This window comes from Rhinoraja longicauda, chromosome 1 (genome assembly GCF_053455715.1).
Source record: "Rhinoraja longicauda isolate Sanriku21f chromosome 1, sRhiLon1.1, whole genome shotgun sequence".
NCBI classification, from domain to species: Eukaryota; Metazoa; Chordata; class Chondrichthyes; order Rajiformes; family Arhynchobatidae; genus Rhinoraja; species Rhinoraja longicauda.
The window spans coordinates 59,193,798-59,215,242 of record NC_135953.1 but is presented as its reverse complement, the minus strand read 5'-3'; the positions used below and the strand labels follow the sequence as shown (position 1 = coordinate 59,215,242).

Here is a 21,445-nt window from a genome sequence, read left to right as displayed (position 1 = left end):
CAATTACAGTATCAGATATGTGTCTAAATAATCTATAACCGAGAAGTGTTTCTGCTTAGAAATGAAAAAAATACATAAATGTGAAAGTGGCATAAAAAATGTGATAAAAAATAACTGGATTTTATTGTGTAGCCATTTTATTTTACTAAATAATAAGGAAAGATTTTCCTTATAGCTATTTTTAGCAAGATCATTAAAAGATTTTCTAACAATGAAAAAAAAACATAAATGTGAAAGTGGCATAAAAAATGTGATAAAAAATAACTGGATTTTATTGTGTAGCCATTTTATTTTACTAAATAATAAGGAAAGATTTTCCTTATAGCTATTTTTAGCAATTGGAGGTACATTGTAACCAATTCATCAGGTTAACACTGCCTCACCCAGAAATCTGAAATAAAATCTGGAAATTCTGGAAATGCTCAGCAGGTCAGGTGGCATCTCAGGCAGGAGAAACTGGTTGATGATCTTTCACCAGAATTCTTCCCACAAAAGCCCATTAATATTAAATTTGGCATGACTGTTTCACTTTCCTCAGGCGTTGGCTAATCTCCTGACCAGCTCCAGCATATTATGATTATATTTAAGGTAGAGAGGCAATTTTAAAATCTTTATTCGAAGGGCTGAATGGCCTACTCCTGCACCTATTGTCTATTGTCTATTGTCTATTATCTTGCACTAAATGTGATCACCTTTATCCTGTATCTGTACACTGTGAACGGTTTGATTATAATCATATATAGCCTTTTCGCTGACTGGATAGCATGCAACAAAAAAGCCTTTCATTGTACCTCGGTACAACGTGACAATATAATAAACTAATCTAAACTAAACTAAACTAAACTCACCAGCAAAGGTGATCAAACAAAAACTGCTGGAGTAAGTGACAAAGCATTGTATCATATTTTATGAGTAGATGATTAGCAATTTGATGCATGAAGGCTCTTTTCTACATATCTTACAATAATAATGATGCAAAGTCAATACAAAATTGACTCCAATGTTTATTTCAGGAACATCTGATTAAATTTAAATCATCTGGCTCACTGCTTCAACATGAAAGTAGAGTGAAAATCACTTCAGAGCAATTTCATTTAAAAATGAGATGACATATGATCCTTGCTAGGACCAATCCTTCACCAAATGTTGATTACTTCGGCTTAGGGTTTGTATTCTGCTCTTTTCAATATCTGTGTTCTTGGTCAATTTCACAATTTTTTGGCATGGTATTAATCCCTGCATCTCCCAATGCATAACTGAACAGTGTGGTTCTTCAATCTTTAAGGCAGAAAAGATGAAAGATAAAAAGATGAATTAGAAAGGAATTGTGTTATGTTTTAATGAGTGTTACCTGTTATCCGCAGTTTGTCAACTCCAATAGCAATTTCATTTTCATCTGCAGAAAATAACACCTTCTTGCCATCTCCTGCTTTTACTTCAAATCTTCTGCACTGGGCCTCGACAGCATTAGAACCTGGAATAAGATAAGGAAAAGAAAGCACATTTTGTCTTTTAGATGCTTCATTGGCAAAGAGTAAAAAAATAAGTTAAAACATCTTCAAATGTTCTTCTGGAACTATTCATTTTCATTTACACCTGTGGAATTTAAAAACAACTGAAAACCTGTAATGATATTCATGAAATCTTCTGAACTCAGTCATAGAGCTAGATAGCTCGGAAGCAGGCCCTTTGACCTAACTCTTCCATGCCAACCAAGCTGCTTAACCAACCTGGTCTCACTTGCCTGCGCCTATCCCATATCCCTCCAAGATAGACACAAAATGCTGGAGTAACTCAGCAGACAGGCAGCATATCTGGAGAGAAGGAATGGGTGATGTTTCGGGTCGAGACCCTTCTTCAGACCTTATCCCTCCAAACCTTTCCTATCCATGTACCTATCGAAGTGTTCTTTAAATGTCATAATTGTACCTGCTTTTCCCTGTACTTCTGGTAGTTGATTCCTTGTATGCACCACACTTATTAAATCTATCATTATAGGTGTTTTCTTATCCTAATCTAAATACAGTGATGAATTTCATTTGTAATTGCTCTCAGCAAGGCCACCAGCATAATCAAGGACAAGTCTCACTCTGGACACCCTCTTCTCCCCTCTCCTGTCAGTCAAGAGGTACAGAAGTGAGAAAATGCATACCTCCAGATTCGTTGACATTTTGTTCCCAGCTGTTATCAGGAAACTGAACCATTCTATCACCAACTGGAGAGCAGTCCTGACCTACCATCTACTTTATTGCAGACCGACTATCTTTAATCAAACTTTTCTAGACATTATCTTGCACTAAACATTATTCCCTTTATCTTGTATCTGTACACTATGGGCAGCATAATTGTAAAAATGTGTAGCCTTTCCACTGACTGGACAGCACGTAAGAAAAAAGCATTTCACTCTACCTTGTGTACATGGCTATAAACTAAACTAAACTAAACTAAACTAAACTAAACTAAAATAAACTAAACTAAACTAAACTAAACTAAACTAAACTAAACTAAACTAAACTAAACTAAACTAAACTAAAATAAAATAAAATAAAATAAACTGCATGTATATTTTTATGTTTTGGTGTTTGTGCTGTGATGTTGAAGCAAGCAAGATTTTCATTGTACCTGTACCTCATCGTACTTGTGCACATGACAATGACACCTTCGCTCAGCCCGCCTGAACCAACCTGATCTCCTGGTTGCTGGACACTTTAATTCTACTTTCCTTTCCTACACAGACCTTTCTGTCCTTGGTCTCCTCCATTGTCAGAGTGAGGCTAAATGCAAATTGGGGAAACAGCATCTCATATTTCGCTTGGGCAGCTTACAGCCCTGTGGTACGAATATTGATTTCTCTCACTTCAGGTAGCCCCAGCATTCCCTCTCTCTCTATCCCTCCCCCACTCAAGTCTCACTAGCTTCTCATTTTCACCCTACAAACAGCTTACAATAGCCTGTTTCCTTTATCATTGTTACTTTTTTGCATATCTTTCATTCATTGTTCCTTATCTCTCCACATCACCGTCTTTTTCTCTCATTTCCCTTATCCCTAACCAGTCTGAAGAAGGGTCTCGACCCAAAACGTCACCCATTCCTTCTCTCCAGAGATGCTGCCTGTCCCGCCGAGTTACTCCAGCTTTTTGTGTCCATCTTTGGTTTAAACAAGCATCTGCAGTTCCTTCTTACACAATAAACTCAAAGATGCATTGTCTTCGTTCCTGCATCTGCATTCATATTTTGCTTATCATTTACAGTACATTATTTACAAGGTGATGGCATAATTGAGAAATGTATAATTTCATGCAGTTGGATTAAACAGCCGTCGGCTGTTTTTTAATCTTTCTCTTGATTTTTCTTGGGACTAATCAGATTTAAGACAAGATTAGCAAGGACTTTATTCAGCATGTCTTCACATTGAATGTGCTTTACTGGGACTGCCGTAGTGCTTTATAGTCATTTTCAATCTCTGCTCTGTATATCTCACAGAAGACAACCACAATGTTTATATTGTTCGAAAGATATTAGAACAAATCACCTTTGCCATTGTCCAATAGAGCTGACAGATATTATAAATAAAATGCAGCCTTTACCAGCACATTTTAGCAGTTGATTTCACATTCCCACTGTTGTTGCAAAAACTTGACAAAATTATCTTTGTACGTAGAATTTCATGACATGATCCAACAAACTCTCCTGATGTCTCTTACCAACACATGTTTATCATTTCTTAATTCTCTGATTTTATACTTGAGTTAATTTCCTATCTTTATATTTGACGAAACTTCCCATTTCTTATCAATTCTTTTTCATTTGGTTTCTCATGGAGAAACTCAACAGGTCAGGCAGCATCCATGGAGGGAATAGACAGGAGACGTTTTGGGCCGGGATCCTTCTTCAGAGTGAAGTAGGCTTCCAACCCAAAATGCCCCCCTGTCCATTCCCTCCACTGATGCTGCCTGACCCACTGAGTTGCCTCTGCACTTTGTGTTTTACTCAAAATTCCATCGACTGCAGTTTATGTCTCAATCAAATATGATCACCATTCTTTTATCTTCTCTTTGAACATTGGCATGTAACATATTGTGGCGTGTCGAAAAAGCTCGAAATAAAGGCGAGGAGCCGGGTATTTCGGGAGAGATGTATTTAATGGGTTCTCTAGACTAGTCGAGTCTGCCAGAGAAAGACCGCGCCTAAAACCCCGTCCTTTATACCCGTAGCTAAGGGCCTCCCCCCTGGACTGGTCCATTCCCATGCCAAGGGGTCGGTAGTGGTATGGCCCGACTCTTGGGAGCCGCCACAGGATCCCCCCCCAGAACCAGAGGCACGAAACGCACTGGCGGTCGCACAACCGGACCGCGTACGAATATCGGCTGACAGAGGGGCCGGAGTAGGCGCAGTTGGAGGGACAGGTGGGGGCACAGGTGGTGGGACAGGTGGAGGGACCCGCAAAGGGGGGCGACCTCGCAGCCGAGGCTGGGCAAGCAATGTATTACTACAAGCAAGCAATAAATTACTCCCAAGCAATGTATTACTACACTTATTTATTCAGTTGTTTCATTTAAGCAATTGCAGAATTTGGTTATACAATGCCTTCAATTTCAAAAATAATCCTTTATTACTCACTTTATACATAACATCACATTATAAGCAAAGCAGAAGTCCTATTCTAACATTAAAATCCAAATTATCATAATAGATATCCTTCATTGGATTTTACCCAGAAACCTTTTGGATTTCTTGTCAGGCATCCAAACTGGCAATAAAATAACAAATAGTCAAGGACCATTGTAAATAGACTGTTGTTTTCAAAGCAGGTCTTATAAAGTAAGAAGTAACCTTTACATTTCACAGAATGCTCGCATTTAAAAGAGTTTGGCAGTGCACATAGTTCAAAATTGCTTCTTTTCCATTAGAGGTATTACAATTTGCCATCAAAGTGGTTTGCATAAGCGTTACTGAAGGTTATATTTGGATTATCCAGCCTTGATTCCAAATTCCCAGTTATATAGGAAGGAACTGCAGATGCTGGTTTAAACTGAAGATAGACACAAAAAGCTGGAGTAACTCAGCGGGTCAGACAGCATCCTTGGAGAAAAGGAATAGGTGACGTTTTGGGTTGAGAGTCTCAACCCGAAATGTCACGTTTTCCTTTTCTACAGAGATGCTGTCTGACCCGCTGAATTACTCCAGCTTTTTGTGTCTATTCCCAATTGTATAGTCGGGATACCATTGCATTCAGGAATAGCATGGTTCCCAGATGTCAGTGCAGTCATAAACTGCATCACAATAATGGATTCAAAATCTTAAAATACTCCTATATTTTCATTCTTTAATTGAAATTGATAGATGCAGTTGAAAACTGTTTGGTGTCTTGATCAAAGTCAAGTGCAGATGTTTGTGAGATTATTTAAACATGATATCAGAAAACAGCATAAGCATTTGTTAATTGACATGGAATAGTACACCACTCGAATGGATTGTTCAGCCCACAATGTCTGTGCCGAACATAATGCCATGTTAAATTAATCTCTTCTGCCGGCACGTGAGCCATATCCCTCCATTTCCTGCATATCCACGTGGTGATCCAAAAGCCTCTGAAATGCTGCTATCGTATCTGCTTCGAACACTGCTCGTTCGAGGCATCACGACTCTCTGTGTAAAACACATGCCCCTCACATCTCCTTTAAAATTTTCCCCTCCCACCTTAAAGCTATGCCTGGACTTTGACATTTCCATTCTTGGAAAAAAAGTTTCTGACTATCTATACTATCTAAGCCACCCATAATTTTAATATACTTCTATCAGGTCTAGCCTCAACCTTCGATTGTTCAATGTTATTAATTATTAATTCTTCACTTTCCCTTTGTTTTTCTTATCCTGAAATAACAACACTGAAAGCCTCCATTTTGTTCACTGCATGTTTATGTTTTGCATTATTTTTTTCCTGGAAAAAGCAAAGGGATGTGGTAGTTAGTAAGTTCATGTTTATTCCACATTCACAATTGCCTTGAAAATGTAGTGCTTTCCCTTTAACAGTCACAACCTTATATGTAGCAGCCCTCTGTGGGTTGTGCTCCCACAAAGATGCAAGACATGAATTGCAATGGTTTAGATTTCACTTAGACTGTTACTTACGTCAAAAAGATTTTTCAGTTTCCACCATTTCCTTCTGTAGTTTCTAATTTGCATACATGATAATTCAACCTTATATGATAAATCCAGCTAAATCAATTTTATAGATATATTTTATCTGGAATTGTTTGAGCAGTTATCTATCTATAATCAGTTAAAACCAGATTGTATTATTGGAAAATAGTTTGAGTCTGGAATTAATCCAGAGGAAAATAAATGCTAGAAATGTGCTCATTGTTACAACTGGTAATACCATAATACTGTATGCCACCATAACACTGTTCATAAAGGTTCTATGAAGGCTAGAAGAAGGCTTCCAAAACAACCTTAGTAACAAGGATCTCCAGATGCTGGTTTACACAAAAGGTACACATGGTGCTGGAGTAACCCAGCGGGTCAAGAAGCACCTCTAGAGAACATGGATAGATGATGTTTCAGGTTGGAACCCTTCGTCAGATTGATCCAAGTCTGTCTGAAGAAGACTCCCAGCCTGAAAGGTCATCTATTGCCTTGACGCCTTGAGCATAAATCTTTAAAGCAAAGTGCTAAGATAGGCACAAAATGCTTGAGTAACTCAATGGGTCAGGCAACATCTCAGGAGAAGTCTGAAGAAGGATTATGACTCAAAACATCACCAATTCCTTTTCTACAGAGATGCTGCCTGACCTGCTGAGGTACTCCAGCATTTTGTGTCTATCTTTGGTGTAAATCATCATGTACAGTTCCTTCCTGCACAACTCATAGAGCCACAGTTGTGTGCTCATGAAAGGTTTTTCATGAAAGGATGTAGAACTGATGCGAGAAGGGAAAGTGTTCCCCATTTGGTGTCAGCATTGAGTCCTAAACAGTTCTTGAAGGTGCAAGTAAAGACTCAGATTGAGTGGAGAAATGCATACGATAAACAGTGAGGGTATAGAGCAGTCTGGCAAGGAGTGGTTTCAGAGCATAGTCCGTTAAATAACATAGTCTTGGGTTTGTAAAAGCTGGATGTTCTGCAAGAAAAAAACATCTGTCATTTTGATGGTTGTTGGGGTTGGGGTTGGATTATTGGTGTTGAAAGTCACACCAAAGATAAATATTGAATGTCCGACTAATGTTGACCACATTGAAGAGACTTTCTGCTGGAAAGTCAGGGGTGAAAGTTCCCATCAGATGTTGATAACCCTTGAAGTGGGTGCAATTTGGCTCTACTCCAGTTTAGGTCCATGTTCAAATGCAAAACACCATTTGTTCAGCTTTGTGGGATGGAATGTCTTGCCAACTCCATTTGGCTTGCCTCTATTCAGTCTTCAGCATTCAGCAATTTGTGGCAGAGAATTGTTGTGCAATTTCAATTCGGTGAAGCAGTGTACAAGAAAAGAGCTAAATCTATATTCTGAGCAGCATGCAGCTATCTGACCTTGCAGCTTCATCTGTGCCAATGAATGTCGCTCCCAATTAAGATAGCATCCAATTAATTGGCTTAAACCATACAGCACATTGGAGAAGCACAATATTGAATAATAAAGCCTCTCTCAAGTTAACTTTGAAGGAGGCAATCTTCTAAAGCACCATCTCTAAAGTCTCCTTTCAAAGAGATGATTAAACACTGATGATAAGGATACTGCTTTTTAAACAAAAAAATATTTTGTGTCTGATGTAATGTTAGTGAAATTAATACCATTTTAATTATCTGAAAAAAAAGATACTCAGAATGATTAAAAAAAAGTCTAGTTCAACTTCTTGAACTCAGGGGAAATTAAGTGAATATTGAGATATTAAATTACAAAATCCGGTCTTTGCTTATGTAATGACCAAGAACAGTTTATTTCAAGTCCTGAACTTAACTTTCAAATCAAATTAAAGAAAGATTGATGAGGTCAAAATGAAAACACAATTGAATAGTTTCCATCCATTCACCAAGGAGAGCAAGTCTGGAGCACATAATTACCATAACTCTCACACAAGATACACCAGGCTCCTGTTATTGTATTGAATTCCTCTTAACATTATCTGTGCATTAGTAAAGTTAAATTGCTCAATCAAGTGTACTTGATTAGTAAATGTTATATATAACTGCCTGATCGCTTTAAAGGTAATTACTGATTGATTATATTTATTAGCTATTATCTGAGAATGAGATAAAGTGTATTACTGTCAATCGTAGTCAAAAATATTTATCTTGCTGTGCACACACTTAACTCACAAACAAAAAACAAATTGCATTTATATGGCACAACAAATGCAGACAAAAAATAATTAAACAGTGTATTGATGAATATGTATTAAAATAAAGCTGGCTACAGAAGAAATAGGATCAGGAATGGTTCCTGTGTGCTGTGCAGCTAGATCTGCTATTCATTGTCAACAGTTAGAGGACAAAGACTAGAGGGCATAGCTTAAAGGCGAGGGGGCAAAGTTAAAGGAGATGTGTGGGGCAGCTTTTTTTTACATAGAGGGTGGTGAGTGGTGCGAACCCGCTGCCAGGGGTGGTGGTGGAGGCAGGCATGATAGTGGTGGCAGACATGATAGTGGTATTTAAGAGGTTTTCAGATAGTCACATGATATGCTGGGGATGGAGTGATATGGTTCATGTGAAGGCAGATGAGATTCTCTTATCTTGGCATTATGTTCGGCACAGCCAAACATTTCCACTAAACATGAATAAAGCTATATTGGATTTGAGGATGTACTTACTGTACATAGGTCTGTGTAGGAAAATAACTGCAGATGCTGGTACAAATCGAAGGTATTTATTTCACAAAATGCTGGAGTAACTCAGCAGGTCACGCAGCATCACAGGAGAGAAGGAATGGGTGACGTTTCAGGTCGAGACCCTTCTTCAAACTGATGTCAGGGAGGCGGGACAAAGGAAGCATAATGTACATAGGTCTGTGCATTATTTCACCATTCGGTTACCACTGCCTCTTCTTATCTTTCACTCCAATAGAAGTTACCTCATTCTTCTTGGCATTAAACGTTTATGTTTCTGCCAATTTAACACTTCTCTCTGTGACCTGAATCCGCAAATTTTGAAATTATACTCCCAAGACCTGATCAAGTGTAAGGCTTCAGTTTTCCTCAAAGGTTATTACTTGGTACTTCATCAAACTCCTTTGAAATTCAACATACATTCAACAACTCTGCCTTCATTAATCTTTCTGTTACTTCATCGAAGAGCTCAATAAAATTAGCCAGCCACAATTTGACTTTAATAAATCCCTGTTGGCTGTCAGATATTAATCACTGTTCTTCCAAGCGACAATTAATTTTGTTTTGGATTATTGTCTCCACAGGTTTCCCCACTGATAACGTGAGACTGGATGACCAGTGCTCATTTGATTTACTTTTTCACCTCTTTTTCCAGAGTGTAACATTTCCAATTCCTTATTACTCCAATACCAGCTTTGCCCCCACAGGCATTTGAAAGGTAGTTGCCAGAGCTTCGCCATTTCATATCACTTTCTTCAGTAAACCAAGACCCATTAAACCTGAATTAGTTACTTTGCCAGTTTAAGCACAGCCAACTGTACTGTTATTTTCTTTTCTTCATTAGTCTTCTTCTTCTTCAATGTTATAGCATTGGCAGCAGTCTCCTTTATGAATAGAGGTATAAAGTATTTTTATAATGCCACTGCCTCATCTCCCTTATGTCCTTTGACTTTGTTTTTCAGAGTTTAGTGTTCCCATTAATATTCCCAGTTATCTTTTCTCATGTATTCACTTTAATGCTGTTTCATCCCTCTATTAGTTCTCCTCCATAATCTCTGCTTGGATTATTGGCGTCTTATGAAGCTAACATCTATCATAAGCCTCCTCTTACCATCTTTTAACTTTGAATCTATACCTAACCAGAGATCTCTCGCTATCAGGGCCCATCTTTCATTGAAAAGTGACAGATTTAATCAAAAGCCTAATAATTTTAACTCACCAAGCAACTTTAGTTAAGCCTGGGAAGATGGTTGTGACAGTATTCTCATGACGTGTAAGTAATCTCTGGATGAGCACTTGAAACATCAAGGAAAGCGTTGGGCCAAGTGCTGATAAATGCGATGAGTATAGATGGGTAATTGATGTACAAGGTCAGCTGATCCTATTTAGGTGCTACATGCCTATGTGTGGGGGCCTGAACCAATATTGTGCCAGGTTCCCAGACAGAGTACGTCACTGCCCATGATGTACGATACGATACGATATGATATGATATGATACGATAGAACTTTATTTATCCCAGGCGGGAAATTGATTTGCCAACAGTCATAAAAACACAAAATACATGAAACATGAAATTAAAGTGATGTGGAAAGTCTTGGTGGATGTGCAAAGATTGGGGAGGGTGTGAGGGAGAGGGGAGGGAGTCAGTCTCAGTCTACCCCACAACAGAAGGGGGAGGTGTTGTAAAGTTTGATAGCCACAGTGAAGAAGGATCTCCTGTGGCGTTCTGTCCTGCATCTTGGTGGAACCAGTCTGTTGCTGAAGGTACTCCACAGGTTGACCAGTGTGTCATGGAGGGGGTGAGCTGTATTATCCAGGATGCTTCGCAGTTTAAGGAGCATCCTCCCCTCCAAGACCACAATGCTTAAGGAATTGCCCAAGACAGGATAGGTCTTCCAGGTTGAAACTTGTGTAGTGTCCATTACTCCGTGACAGTCAAGAGTGTTTATTTGTCTTATGCTCTGTATTTGATGGGCAAGTTATTGGGATATGGCCTTTGGAGTTTGGAACAATGAAGCTCTCACTGACTGCAGCCTTAAAGCCACATTAGATGCAACAACAACAATAAATATATAATACATTATAGTGCAAAACCAACGTGTGAGGAACAACAATAGTAGTGCAAAGTCTGTAGTGATTCAATGGTGAGGGAGGGTTGTGGTCAGGGTTGAGCAGGGTGGTTCAAGAATGCGGTGATCAATGGGAAGAAGATGTTTCTGAACCTGGATTTTAACGTGCCTATTAAAAAAAATGGCGGAAGATTGTGGTGATAATTTGTAAACAGCAGAACAGATCAAGATTCAATGTCGTCATTTTGAGCTTCTTAAATTAAAATAAGCAGCATAAATCAGTGCCTGAATAGGTAGGCTGATAGTCCATTTAAATAGAGTGTGTTGTTGTGAACTCCTGATGGCAGAGAAATCGAAGACAGTAGACAATAGACAATAGGTGCAGGAATAGGCCATTCAGCCCTTCGAGCCAGCACCACCATTCAATGTGATCATGGCTGATCATTCTCAATCAGTACCCCGTTCCTGCCTTCTCTCCATACCCCCTGACTCCGCTATCCTTAAGAGCTCTATCTAGCTCTCTCTTGAATGCATTCAGAGAATTGGCTTCCACTGCCTTCTGAGGCAGAGAATTCCACAGATTTACAACTCTCTGACTGAAAAAGTTTTTCCTCATCACCATTCTAAATGGCCTACCCCTTATTCGTAAACTGTGGCCCCTGGTTCTGGACTCCCCCAACATTGGGAACATGTTTCCTGCCTCTAACGTGTCCAATCCCATAATAATCTTATATGTTTCGCTAAGATCCCCTCTCATCCTTCTAAATTCCAGTGTATACAAGCCTAGTCGCTCCAGTCTTTCAACATACGACAGTCCCGCCATTCAGGGAATGGACAGTGAGGAATCGCTGAGCCTTCCGCCTACATAGACACTGATCCCAGTATCTGGAAGCACTGGCGAGACCTCCATTGTGTTTGAAAGCGTGATTATCAGGCTGCCTGCAAGAAATAATGAAGCCACAGAGACCACAATCCAACCCCTCACTAGCATCCCATTGGCCTATGTATAATCTCTAGAAATTAAGATGAAGGATTTACAGGCAAGATTGCTTCACCAAAGGGATATGAGGAAATGCTGTGTTCTATGTTTCACAGAGACATCACTCACCCTAAGCTCTCCAGACTGAATCCTCCAGGCCAAAGGTTTCTCGATCTATCACATGCACTGGATTACCTCTAGATAAACTCTGCATGTCTACATGTCCAGCTCCTGTTACCTCCACCTGGAACATCTAAAAGTGAAAAATCATCCCTTCTATCTCCCGAGGGATTTTACCTCCACGATCATGACAGCTGCTGGTATTGGAGAAACTGAATGGTATGGTCAACAAATTCCAAAGGCCATATCCCAACACCTAGCCCATCAAATGCATGGACAACAAGGCTAGTTTGAGGAAGTCACCTTCTAACAATAACCAGCATCTGTCTCCTACAGGATCACATACTCTTGGCCATTACTCCTCCACCATCAAAGATGCTGATCACTCCATCCCCCACACACACTTTGGAAAAATCAGACCACCTGGCCGAACTCCTTCTTCCTGCGTATAGACTCTACAGGAACTGCCCGAGTAGCTTTGGGACAACAGCAGCTCTCAACTCTCTCTTACATTAGTGAGACACAACTGCACAAAACAAGTTTGAGCAGGATTCATGCTGTTTGGCCTCCTGCCTAGTGATCTCCGAGTGTACATCTGCATCTAATTTCTGAATAATCACTACCACCACACACAGCGCTACGTGATAGAATATTTAGATGACTGTCTTTGATGGCTTTGCAATTCCTCATTTTTTTGTTTTACCTGCCCGGCCTTGCTTTTGATATAACAAAGGCTGATATTTGTTCAACTGACTTAAATAATTTTTTCTCCAGTTGACTTTCCCATTTACTTATTTTTCCTTGACCTATTCCATCACTGCTGAAGATATTGCAATAACAATTCAATGACATTAATTCAGATTTTGTTAATGTAATTATTTTATATAAATGATTTTAAAGAATGTATTATTTTGCCACAAGTTGAACTGTGAATATGAACTGAACGGAGCAGTGAGCAAGCGCAAGGCCTTTTCATTCAACTGGTCGACAACTGGCAGACCGTGGTGACGTGCCTATCCCCCAGCAGCAGGCCTGGCTGTCCCGCTGCAGAGCCGTGCAGCCCATCTCCGAGAAGGATCCTACTTGGATAAGACAGGTTTGGAGGGATATGGACCAAATGCTGGCAGGTGGGACTAATGTAGCTAGGACACATTGGCCGGTGTGGGCAAGTTAGGCCGAAGGGCCTGTTTCCACTCTGTATCATTCTATGAATCTATGACTCGAAGGAAGCTGAGCCTGGCCCCTGGAATTCATTGCCACAGACAGCTGTGGGGGCCAAGTCAATGGATATTTATAAGGTGGAGAATGACAGATTTTTGGTTGGTATGGGTGTCAGGGGTTATGGGATGGCAGACAAATGGGGTTGAGAGGGTAAGATGAATCGGCCATGATTGAATGGCAGAGTAGACTTGATGGGTTGAATGGCCTTATTCTTCTCCTTATAAACTGATGAAGACTGTGCTTATGGACAGTAATACTTTACTGATCTGCATGCAAAATAAGAATTATACTGTATCCTGGGTACATGTGACAATAAAGAACCATTGAAATGACTTGAGGACAATTTTTGTTGAATCACAGTTACATTTCCCAATAACAGAGGTGACACCATGTCCCAGAGGAACTCATCCACTTACCCGTTTATGCAACAACCAGCTTATTTATCTGCACTGGAACCACTAAAGTCCCTTGGACACACTGACTTTTCAGTTTCCCTCAGCTTGCTAAAATATGTTGTTAAGGCTGACCTCAAGAAATCAAACTGGATCAGTGCTAAACTGTGATCGCAAAATCAAAGGAATCAAAGGAGGAGACCATTCAGTGCAGGGTGTCCACAGCAAACTAAAAAGGATCGTATTAGGTTAATTCCACTCTCAACTCTCAATCCCTAATCTTAAAGGGTGTGGGCCTTCTAGTGCCCAACAATAGTTTTTTGACCTGTACATCTTGTATTGTACTTCTTGTGTATACTTTTTATAAGTACAAATATACACAAGAATTTTTTCATACACTATACAATACCTGATGATATTTACTGCCTCTGCTCTTAGAGGTAAATAATGCAAACCTTCATTGCCATTTGGTTGAAAAAAATTATTCGTCTAATCCTTCTACCTATCATGTCCCCAAGTTGTCAGCGAAAACACATTTTTAATTCGAGGTCTTGTCTATTGTTAATTAACAGTCCCTTCAGTATTCTTGCTCTGAATAAAACCTTACTTCCCACTCTTTTCTTACAACTATAATTCTCCTACTGTGCAAATTTCTTCATAAATTATCTCATGTTATCACAACCTTCCTGGCATTGCTGTCTGCCTCCCCACCATTTTTCATCACCTTATCTACCTACTTTGATAATGTCAGTGATCTGTGAATCCAGGATTTTCTATTGCTCTACATGCTGAATGTAATTCTATTTATCACGTATTCTCATGCTTTCACCTCCCCTGATGTTTAACCTCACGCTTGAATGAAATTAAATCCATTTGCCAGCCACTTACTTGCCGATGCAGCAACCAGACTATTTATCTCCACTGGAAATGAAAGGTGCCCTCAGTCGCACGTGTTCCCTTCCAACAAGCCAATTAATATCTTTCTGTACCATAGAAAGCATTTTATCAGGATGCATCACAGCTTATTTGGGAACAGCTACATCCACGACCGCAAGACATTGCAGCGAATTGTCAGCCAAGACCATCACACAAAGCAACCTCCCTTCTAATGACTCCATTTATACCTCACGCTGCCTCAGCAAGGCCAGTAGCATAATCAAGGTCGAGTCGCACCCTGGCCATTCCCTCTTCTCCCCTCTCCCATCAGGCAGAAGGTACAGAAGTGTGAAAACACCCACCACCAGATTAGGGGACAGTTTCTTCCCAGCTGTTATCAGGCAACTGAATCATCCTTCCACAACCAGAGAGCAGTCCTGAACTACTATCTATTTTGGTGACCATCAAACTATTCTTGATCAGATTTTACTGGCTTTACCTTGCACTAAACCTTATCCCCTTATCATGTAGCTATACACTGTAAATGGATTGATTGTAATCATGTATTGTCTTTCTGCTGACTGGTTAGCATGCAACAAAAGCTTTTCACTGTACACGTGACGATAAACTAAATTGACACATGTTTGGATAAAAGTAGTATACAGGCCTGAGATCTCTCTCTGCCACACTTCTGTCGTTGTTGCTACTTGCAAGGAAAACCCTTGACTAGCTGATAATTTGCACAGCAATGGGAAAAATATTGGGGATATGTCGACTCAACTATAATCGGGTATTTAGGATGGATGGACCCCAATTGCATAATAATTCCATGACACTATAACATCATTATATACACATGTCAAGAAAGTAATATATTTTATTTTTAATCTCAGCAGCAACTTACATATAGAAAGAACTGATAAACCTGAAAGAATCTCAAGGCACTCCACAGATGGAAAATTGTCAAAGGCTCGGCTGGAGTGGGATCTGCTCCAAGAGGCTGAACACATAGAGTGGACGCGACCGGCAGTGGTGGAGCAGTGGCGGAGGACACCACGGCTACACTTGGCGAGGCCAACCCTGCAATGCCACCAGGACAACAGATCTTCATGATCAGATCAAAATCCCTGCAGTTACAACATTGGGACTTGAAAATGGCGCCAATCTGGTAACTCTGTATACAGTCTCAATGTACTACTGCTATACACTTGTACTGCATCTGAAATGCTTATTTAATATGTATCTAAGTGCTTATGTACAGTGACACTTGTACTGAACTGTAGACAAGAATGATTTTCACTGTACCTCAGTACATGTGACAAATAAAGTATCATACCATACCAAGAAGAAGAGGTTATCATTGGACGTTTAAAGAGGGAGATGTGTAAATTCATTATGGAAGCAAGTTGACCACACAGAATGCTGCCGTTCAAAATGAAAACCCATAACCTTCTTTCAGGGGCAATTAGAGAAAGGCAATGTCTACTGTCATTGCAACAAAGCACAAAGTTCAAGTTGAAGTAAAGTTACGGAAATTTGAGGAACAAATGCAACATTGAAAAAAAAAGCTGAGATTGGTAGAATTACAAATTAATCTCCTCGACATAAATTATTCTCTGTCCACAAACATGAATGGTTCGAGAATACAAGTACAAGTCATCGTTCCTCAGAGCAACCCCAGCACTACAATCAAGCTAAATTTTCAGTAACCATTTATTAAATACCAGGAGTGGGGTTTTTTTTGGTGAGGAGTTTTACAATATTCAGCTTTGTTGACAATTCTTTTGAGAACAATACAGGATTTTCACAAAAAAACAGGCTTTAGATAATGAGACAGATAAATATTCTCCCCTGTGTCAAGTAATAATATGAAGAGAAAGACAATTATTTACATCTGATCTTCAACAACAGTAGCAACGCGACTTCACTTGATATCTTGGAGATCTCCACTGATCGAAGCAATACTCAATTAGATATATTAACATAGTGGCTGCAAGATTGTGTAAGATTTGTGATGCTTTGGATAGAATCTTTTTAACTGTCATAGCCTTTCCCCCCCACCATCTACATGACTGAAATCTGCTGGGTATGAAACATTTATAATTTGCCTTAAGGCATAAAGTTACAAGAAACTCTACATTCTCAATGAAGAGCATCTTGAATCACTGGTAACTCTGCCACTAATCTCCATATCTACTCCATTCATCATTAGCATGTCCTGGCAGTAACATGTGCAACCAATAGGATAAACTAGATCAATTTACAAACGTTACTTCTACACCAGCACACAGTTCATAACCTCAAATACAATAAGTGCAAAAGAAACAACATAGTGAGACACCTATCAGATCTTAATTCCCAATCAAGTCACAGATCAACATGACTTAATAACATTGATGTGGATTATGTCTAATGCCTTCAGCACCTCAACAAAGAGCTTCCTGTTGGCTCTTAAAACAGAACCCATAGAAGATACTTTTCCCTGGTTAATTTTGAGACCTTATCTTCACAATTTTTCCCTCAGCTACATCATCCTAAAATATCTGTCTTTCCTCTCTGTTGTTTGAGACACAGCAAGGTTGAAACTAATCAATTACATTTGTTTACCAATGGAAAGTTGTTGCATTTGCAATCAGAAACAGGAGGAAGATGAAATCACAAAATAAAAAAATAAAGGTAAGGGACATGCAAACCGTACAAGGAGAACCAAAAGAAAATGTGGTAACTTTACTGGGAATTGTAATGTCAACATGATGAAGCAACGCAACAAGCCATGTGTCCTAAACAGTGACTTATGCTGTGTATTCAGAGACACAGGGATCCCATTTCCATTTACCTGTGCAGCACCCTTGTTTTTTTTTTGGGTGGAATGAGCTTTGGAGCAACCTGGGAACAAAATTCATAAGGGAAAAAAATGTAATTGATTGATAACATCTCCAAGTATGCGGATGACACAAAGCTGGGTGGCAGTGTGAGGTGTGAGGAGGATGTTATGAGGCTGCAGGGTGACTTGGATAGGTTGGGTGAGTGGACAGATGCATGGCACATGCAATATAATATAATTTGGATAAATGTGAGATTATCCACTTTGGTGGCAAGAACAAGAAGGCAGATTATTATCTGAATGTGGTCAGATTGGGAAAAGGGGCAACTAGACCTGGGTGCCCTTTTATATCAGTCACTGAAAGTAAGCATGCAGGTCCAGCAGGCAGAAAAGAAAGCAAATGGCATGTTGGCCTTCATAGCGAGAGGATTTGAGTATAGGACCAAGGAAGTCCTAATGCAGTTGTACAGGGCCCTGATGAGACCACACCTGGAGAATTGTGTGCAGTTTTGTCTCCTAATTTGAGGAAGGACATTCTTGCTATTGAGGGAGTTCAGCATAGGTTCACCAGGTTAATTCCTGGGATGGCGGGACTGACATATGATGAAAGAATGGATCGACTGGGCTTATATTCACTGGAATTTAGAAGGATGAGAGGGAAACTTATAGAAACATATAAAATTCTTAATGGATTGGATAGGCTAGATGTAGGAAAAATGTTCCCGATTTTGGGGGAGTCCAGAATCAGAGATCACAGTTTAAGAATAAGGGGTAGGCCATTTAGGACTGAGATGTGGAAAAGCTTTTTCACCCAGAGAGTTGTGAATCTGTGGAATTTTCTGCTACAGAAGGTAGTGGAGACCAATTCACTGGATCTATTTAAGAGAGAGTTAGATATCGCTCTTTAAGAATTTTTTATGTTTCTATAAGATCCCTTCTCATCCTAAATTCCAGTGAATACAAGCCCAGTCAACCCATTTTTTAAAATCATATGTCAGTCCCGCCATCCCCAAATTAACCTGGTGAACCTACGTTGCATATTGAATAGGGGTGTTGGCTCGAAGGGCCGAATGACCTGCTCCTGCACCTATTTTCTGTTTCTATGTTGCTATGATAATGCATTCATAATTAACACAAATAGGAGAGCCATCAGGTATATTATACGTTTACAATTTGATATAAGGTTAAAGCATATTTTCCTGTCTAGTGGTTATTATATCCCACCTATCCATCACTGAAAGACCTGAGAGAATCACACATTGAAGACCTTTATAAGTCTTGCTGGATCTGCCTGTTGCTAACCACTTTAACTTCTGTTCTCATTCCCATACTGACCTTTCCGTCCTGGGCCTCCTCCATTGACAGAGTGAGGCCACATGCAAACTGGAGGAACAGCACCACATATTCCGCTTGGGCAGCTTACAACCTAATAGTATGAATATTGAGTTCTCCAATTTTAGATAACTAACCTACAAACAACCTTTGCACCTCCCTCCCCTTTTTTACCTCTCTATTACCTGTGCCCCACCTGGATTCACACCCATTTCTTGCCAACCCGCCCTCCTTATCCCCTTCCACATATTCCTTCACATGGCTTCCCAATTCTCGCATCTTCTATCATTATCCCCTCACCTTAGTCCTTTTATCTCTGATCTTCATCCAACCATCTGCCATCCAAAAAGCCCCATCACGTATGCACCTCTCACTTGCCAGTCGTTGTACTGTCCCTACCTCTTTTACCACATTCTCCCCCCTCCACCATAATCAGTCTGAAGAAGGGTCCTGACCTGGAACATCACCTATCCATGCTCTCTAGCAATGCAGTTTGAGCTGCTGAATTACTCCAGCACTTTGGGTCTAATATTGAAATGGATTCTGTTTAATGCCTTCAACAGGTCAACAAAGAGCCCCCTGTTAGATCCTTAAACAGAACCCAAAAAGGATACTTTTCCCTGCTTCATGTAGAGACTTTATCTTCACAATCTTTCCCTCAGCTACATCATCTTAAAACATTTGTCTTTGCTCTCCGTGTTGTTTGAGACACGGCATAGTTGAAGCTCATTAATTAGGTTTGTTCACCAAAGGGACGTTATTGCATTTGTGATCAGAATCAGGAGGAAGACGAGATAGCAAAACAAAAATAAGTACAAGGCATCAGGTATAATATTATATATTTATAATGTAACATATTGTTAAATCATATTTTCCTGTCCTGTAATACTAATCTCCCATGTTTCCATCACCAAGAGATCTGAGAGAATCTCTTATTGAAGCCCTTCATAGTATTGCTTCACTTACAGAATGAAAAGCGTTATGTTGTTTTATTGTATACAAAGCTTGAAAGAGAATATTAATTTTAGTTTTGGCTTTTGTGAATTGTTTGTGATTACCAAACAAGAGTGCAAAAGGAGATCATTTAGATGTTGCTGTTCTCCTCAGTCTTGGCATAATCATTTCTCCACCAGCTGCTTGAAGCTGCCTCTTTTCTTTATAATTCAGCTTTCACTTTAAATTAAATTGAGTCGCACAAAACGGAGACACATTTGATCTTCATTAAATGGCAAAATGAAATAGTCTACAGCTTGCGAGCTGTATTTTTGTTGACTCTTTGTGTAAAATCGAATTAATAATTCATTTCTGTCGGGTTTCTCTTAAATGATTTCTCACAGGAAATCCATAAGTAATAGCTTACTGAAATAACTGTTTTATTAGAAGCAATTCTGTTCGCAGTGGTGGAATGAAAATGTTAATCACCATTTACCGAAAACCAGGGAATGAAATGCTGTTTAATAATGGTTTACAATCTGCGACAACAGAATGGAGGATGCATGATAAAATGATTATTTCAGATAGCATTGTAATATCCATTCTGCTCTTACAAGCAGCATATGGCTTCGAATAAAGCAAGGTTGTCTGGGCAGAATTAAAAAATGGTTTGACATAATTATTGTCAATACTAAATATAATTACCTCATTATAATCTAAATAAATGTTTAATCTTTTCAGACTACCCTGCACCTTATGAATATGAAAAATGTAACACTAATTCAAATTGAGTAGATACTTTTCATTTAAAAACCTCACACTGAAGGACAAGGTCTTGTTGATCGTGCAACTAGCTGTACAATGTTATTAATTTAATGCCACCAGTTCCTTGTACAGAATTACTTTGACACCTCAATTTTAGAATATCCAATGCCATCTGATAAGAAGGTTAAATTATGCTCCCGTCATAAAGTAGAAAAATGTTCCTCTTATTCCAGCAGTGTTTCTAACTTTCATCAACTCCAAGTTATGAATGGAGATAGACATAAAGTGCTGGAATAACAGGTCAGGCAGCATCTCTGGAGAGAGCGATGGATGACGTTTCGGGTCGGGGCCCTTCTTCAGACTTTTGCTTCAAATTATGAATGTTCTCTTTGGAATATATTCAACATTTTAGCAGAATGTTAATATACTAAAAATCACATATGATTTAAACTCAGTGTTCCCTGCCAATTTTTTAATAGTATTCAATTTTAATTTCAAGGAATGGAAAATTAAAGAATATTTTCAATTTTGATATTTTTAGCAATGCACCAATATTATCTAAGAATTGTAATCAAGAGCCCCTATTTTTGAAGTATACAATATTAATCTATTTGCTGTTGCTTGCTGATGTTACACGAGAATAATGTTCCCAAGTATGTCTATGCATGAAAACACGTATTCTGATCAAATTACTGCTATAGCAGAAGAAAAAGCAAAACCTAGAACTAACATTGGGGAAAGTAAATGATAAGCCGTGGAACAACTAAAATGTTAGTTATTAACCTGTTTTCATTAGTAGTGGTTCAAGGACTAGGGCACATATTTCGAGACACCAATTAAAATTTGTGGACAATTAAAGTGTTAATTATTAGGCCGTTCTCATCCGTGTGTGTTTCAAGATCCGGTAACCATATTTAGGGATACCAGTTTAAAATAGATGCAAAGGCAGATGTGAAGAAAAAGCTTTTTGTGCTGAGATTAATGCAACATGGAACTCACTCCCAAAAGGGTGGTGGAAACAGCTAATGGAAGTTTTCTAAAGGGAATTGGTGAGGCATTTGAGAAAAAATCATCTGCAGAGCTCCAGGGAAAGTGCAGGGGAATGGGACTG

The 21,445-nt window shown here is 39.3% G+C and overlaps 1 protein-coding gene across 3 annotated transcripts in view; it reads right to left on the bottom strand.

The window, feature by feature from the left end:
* Window positions 1-21,445, bottom strand: part of sgcz (sarcoglycan zeta) — a 728,908-nt gene that overhangs the window by 87,885 nt on the left and 619,578 nt on the right. For all 3 annotated transcript variants that reach the window (XM_078398116.1, XM_078398107.1, XM_078398126.1), the window contains one exon: window positions 1,352-1,474. In XM_078398116.1, the coding sequence (XP_078254242.1) occupies window positions 1,352-1,474 (123 nt within the window). The remainder of the gene's footprint in view (window positions 1-1,351; window positions 1,475-21,445) is intronic.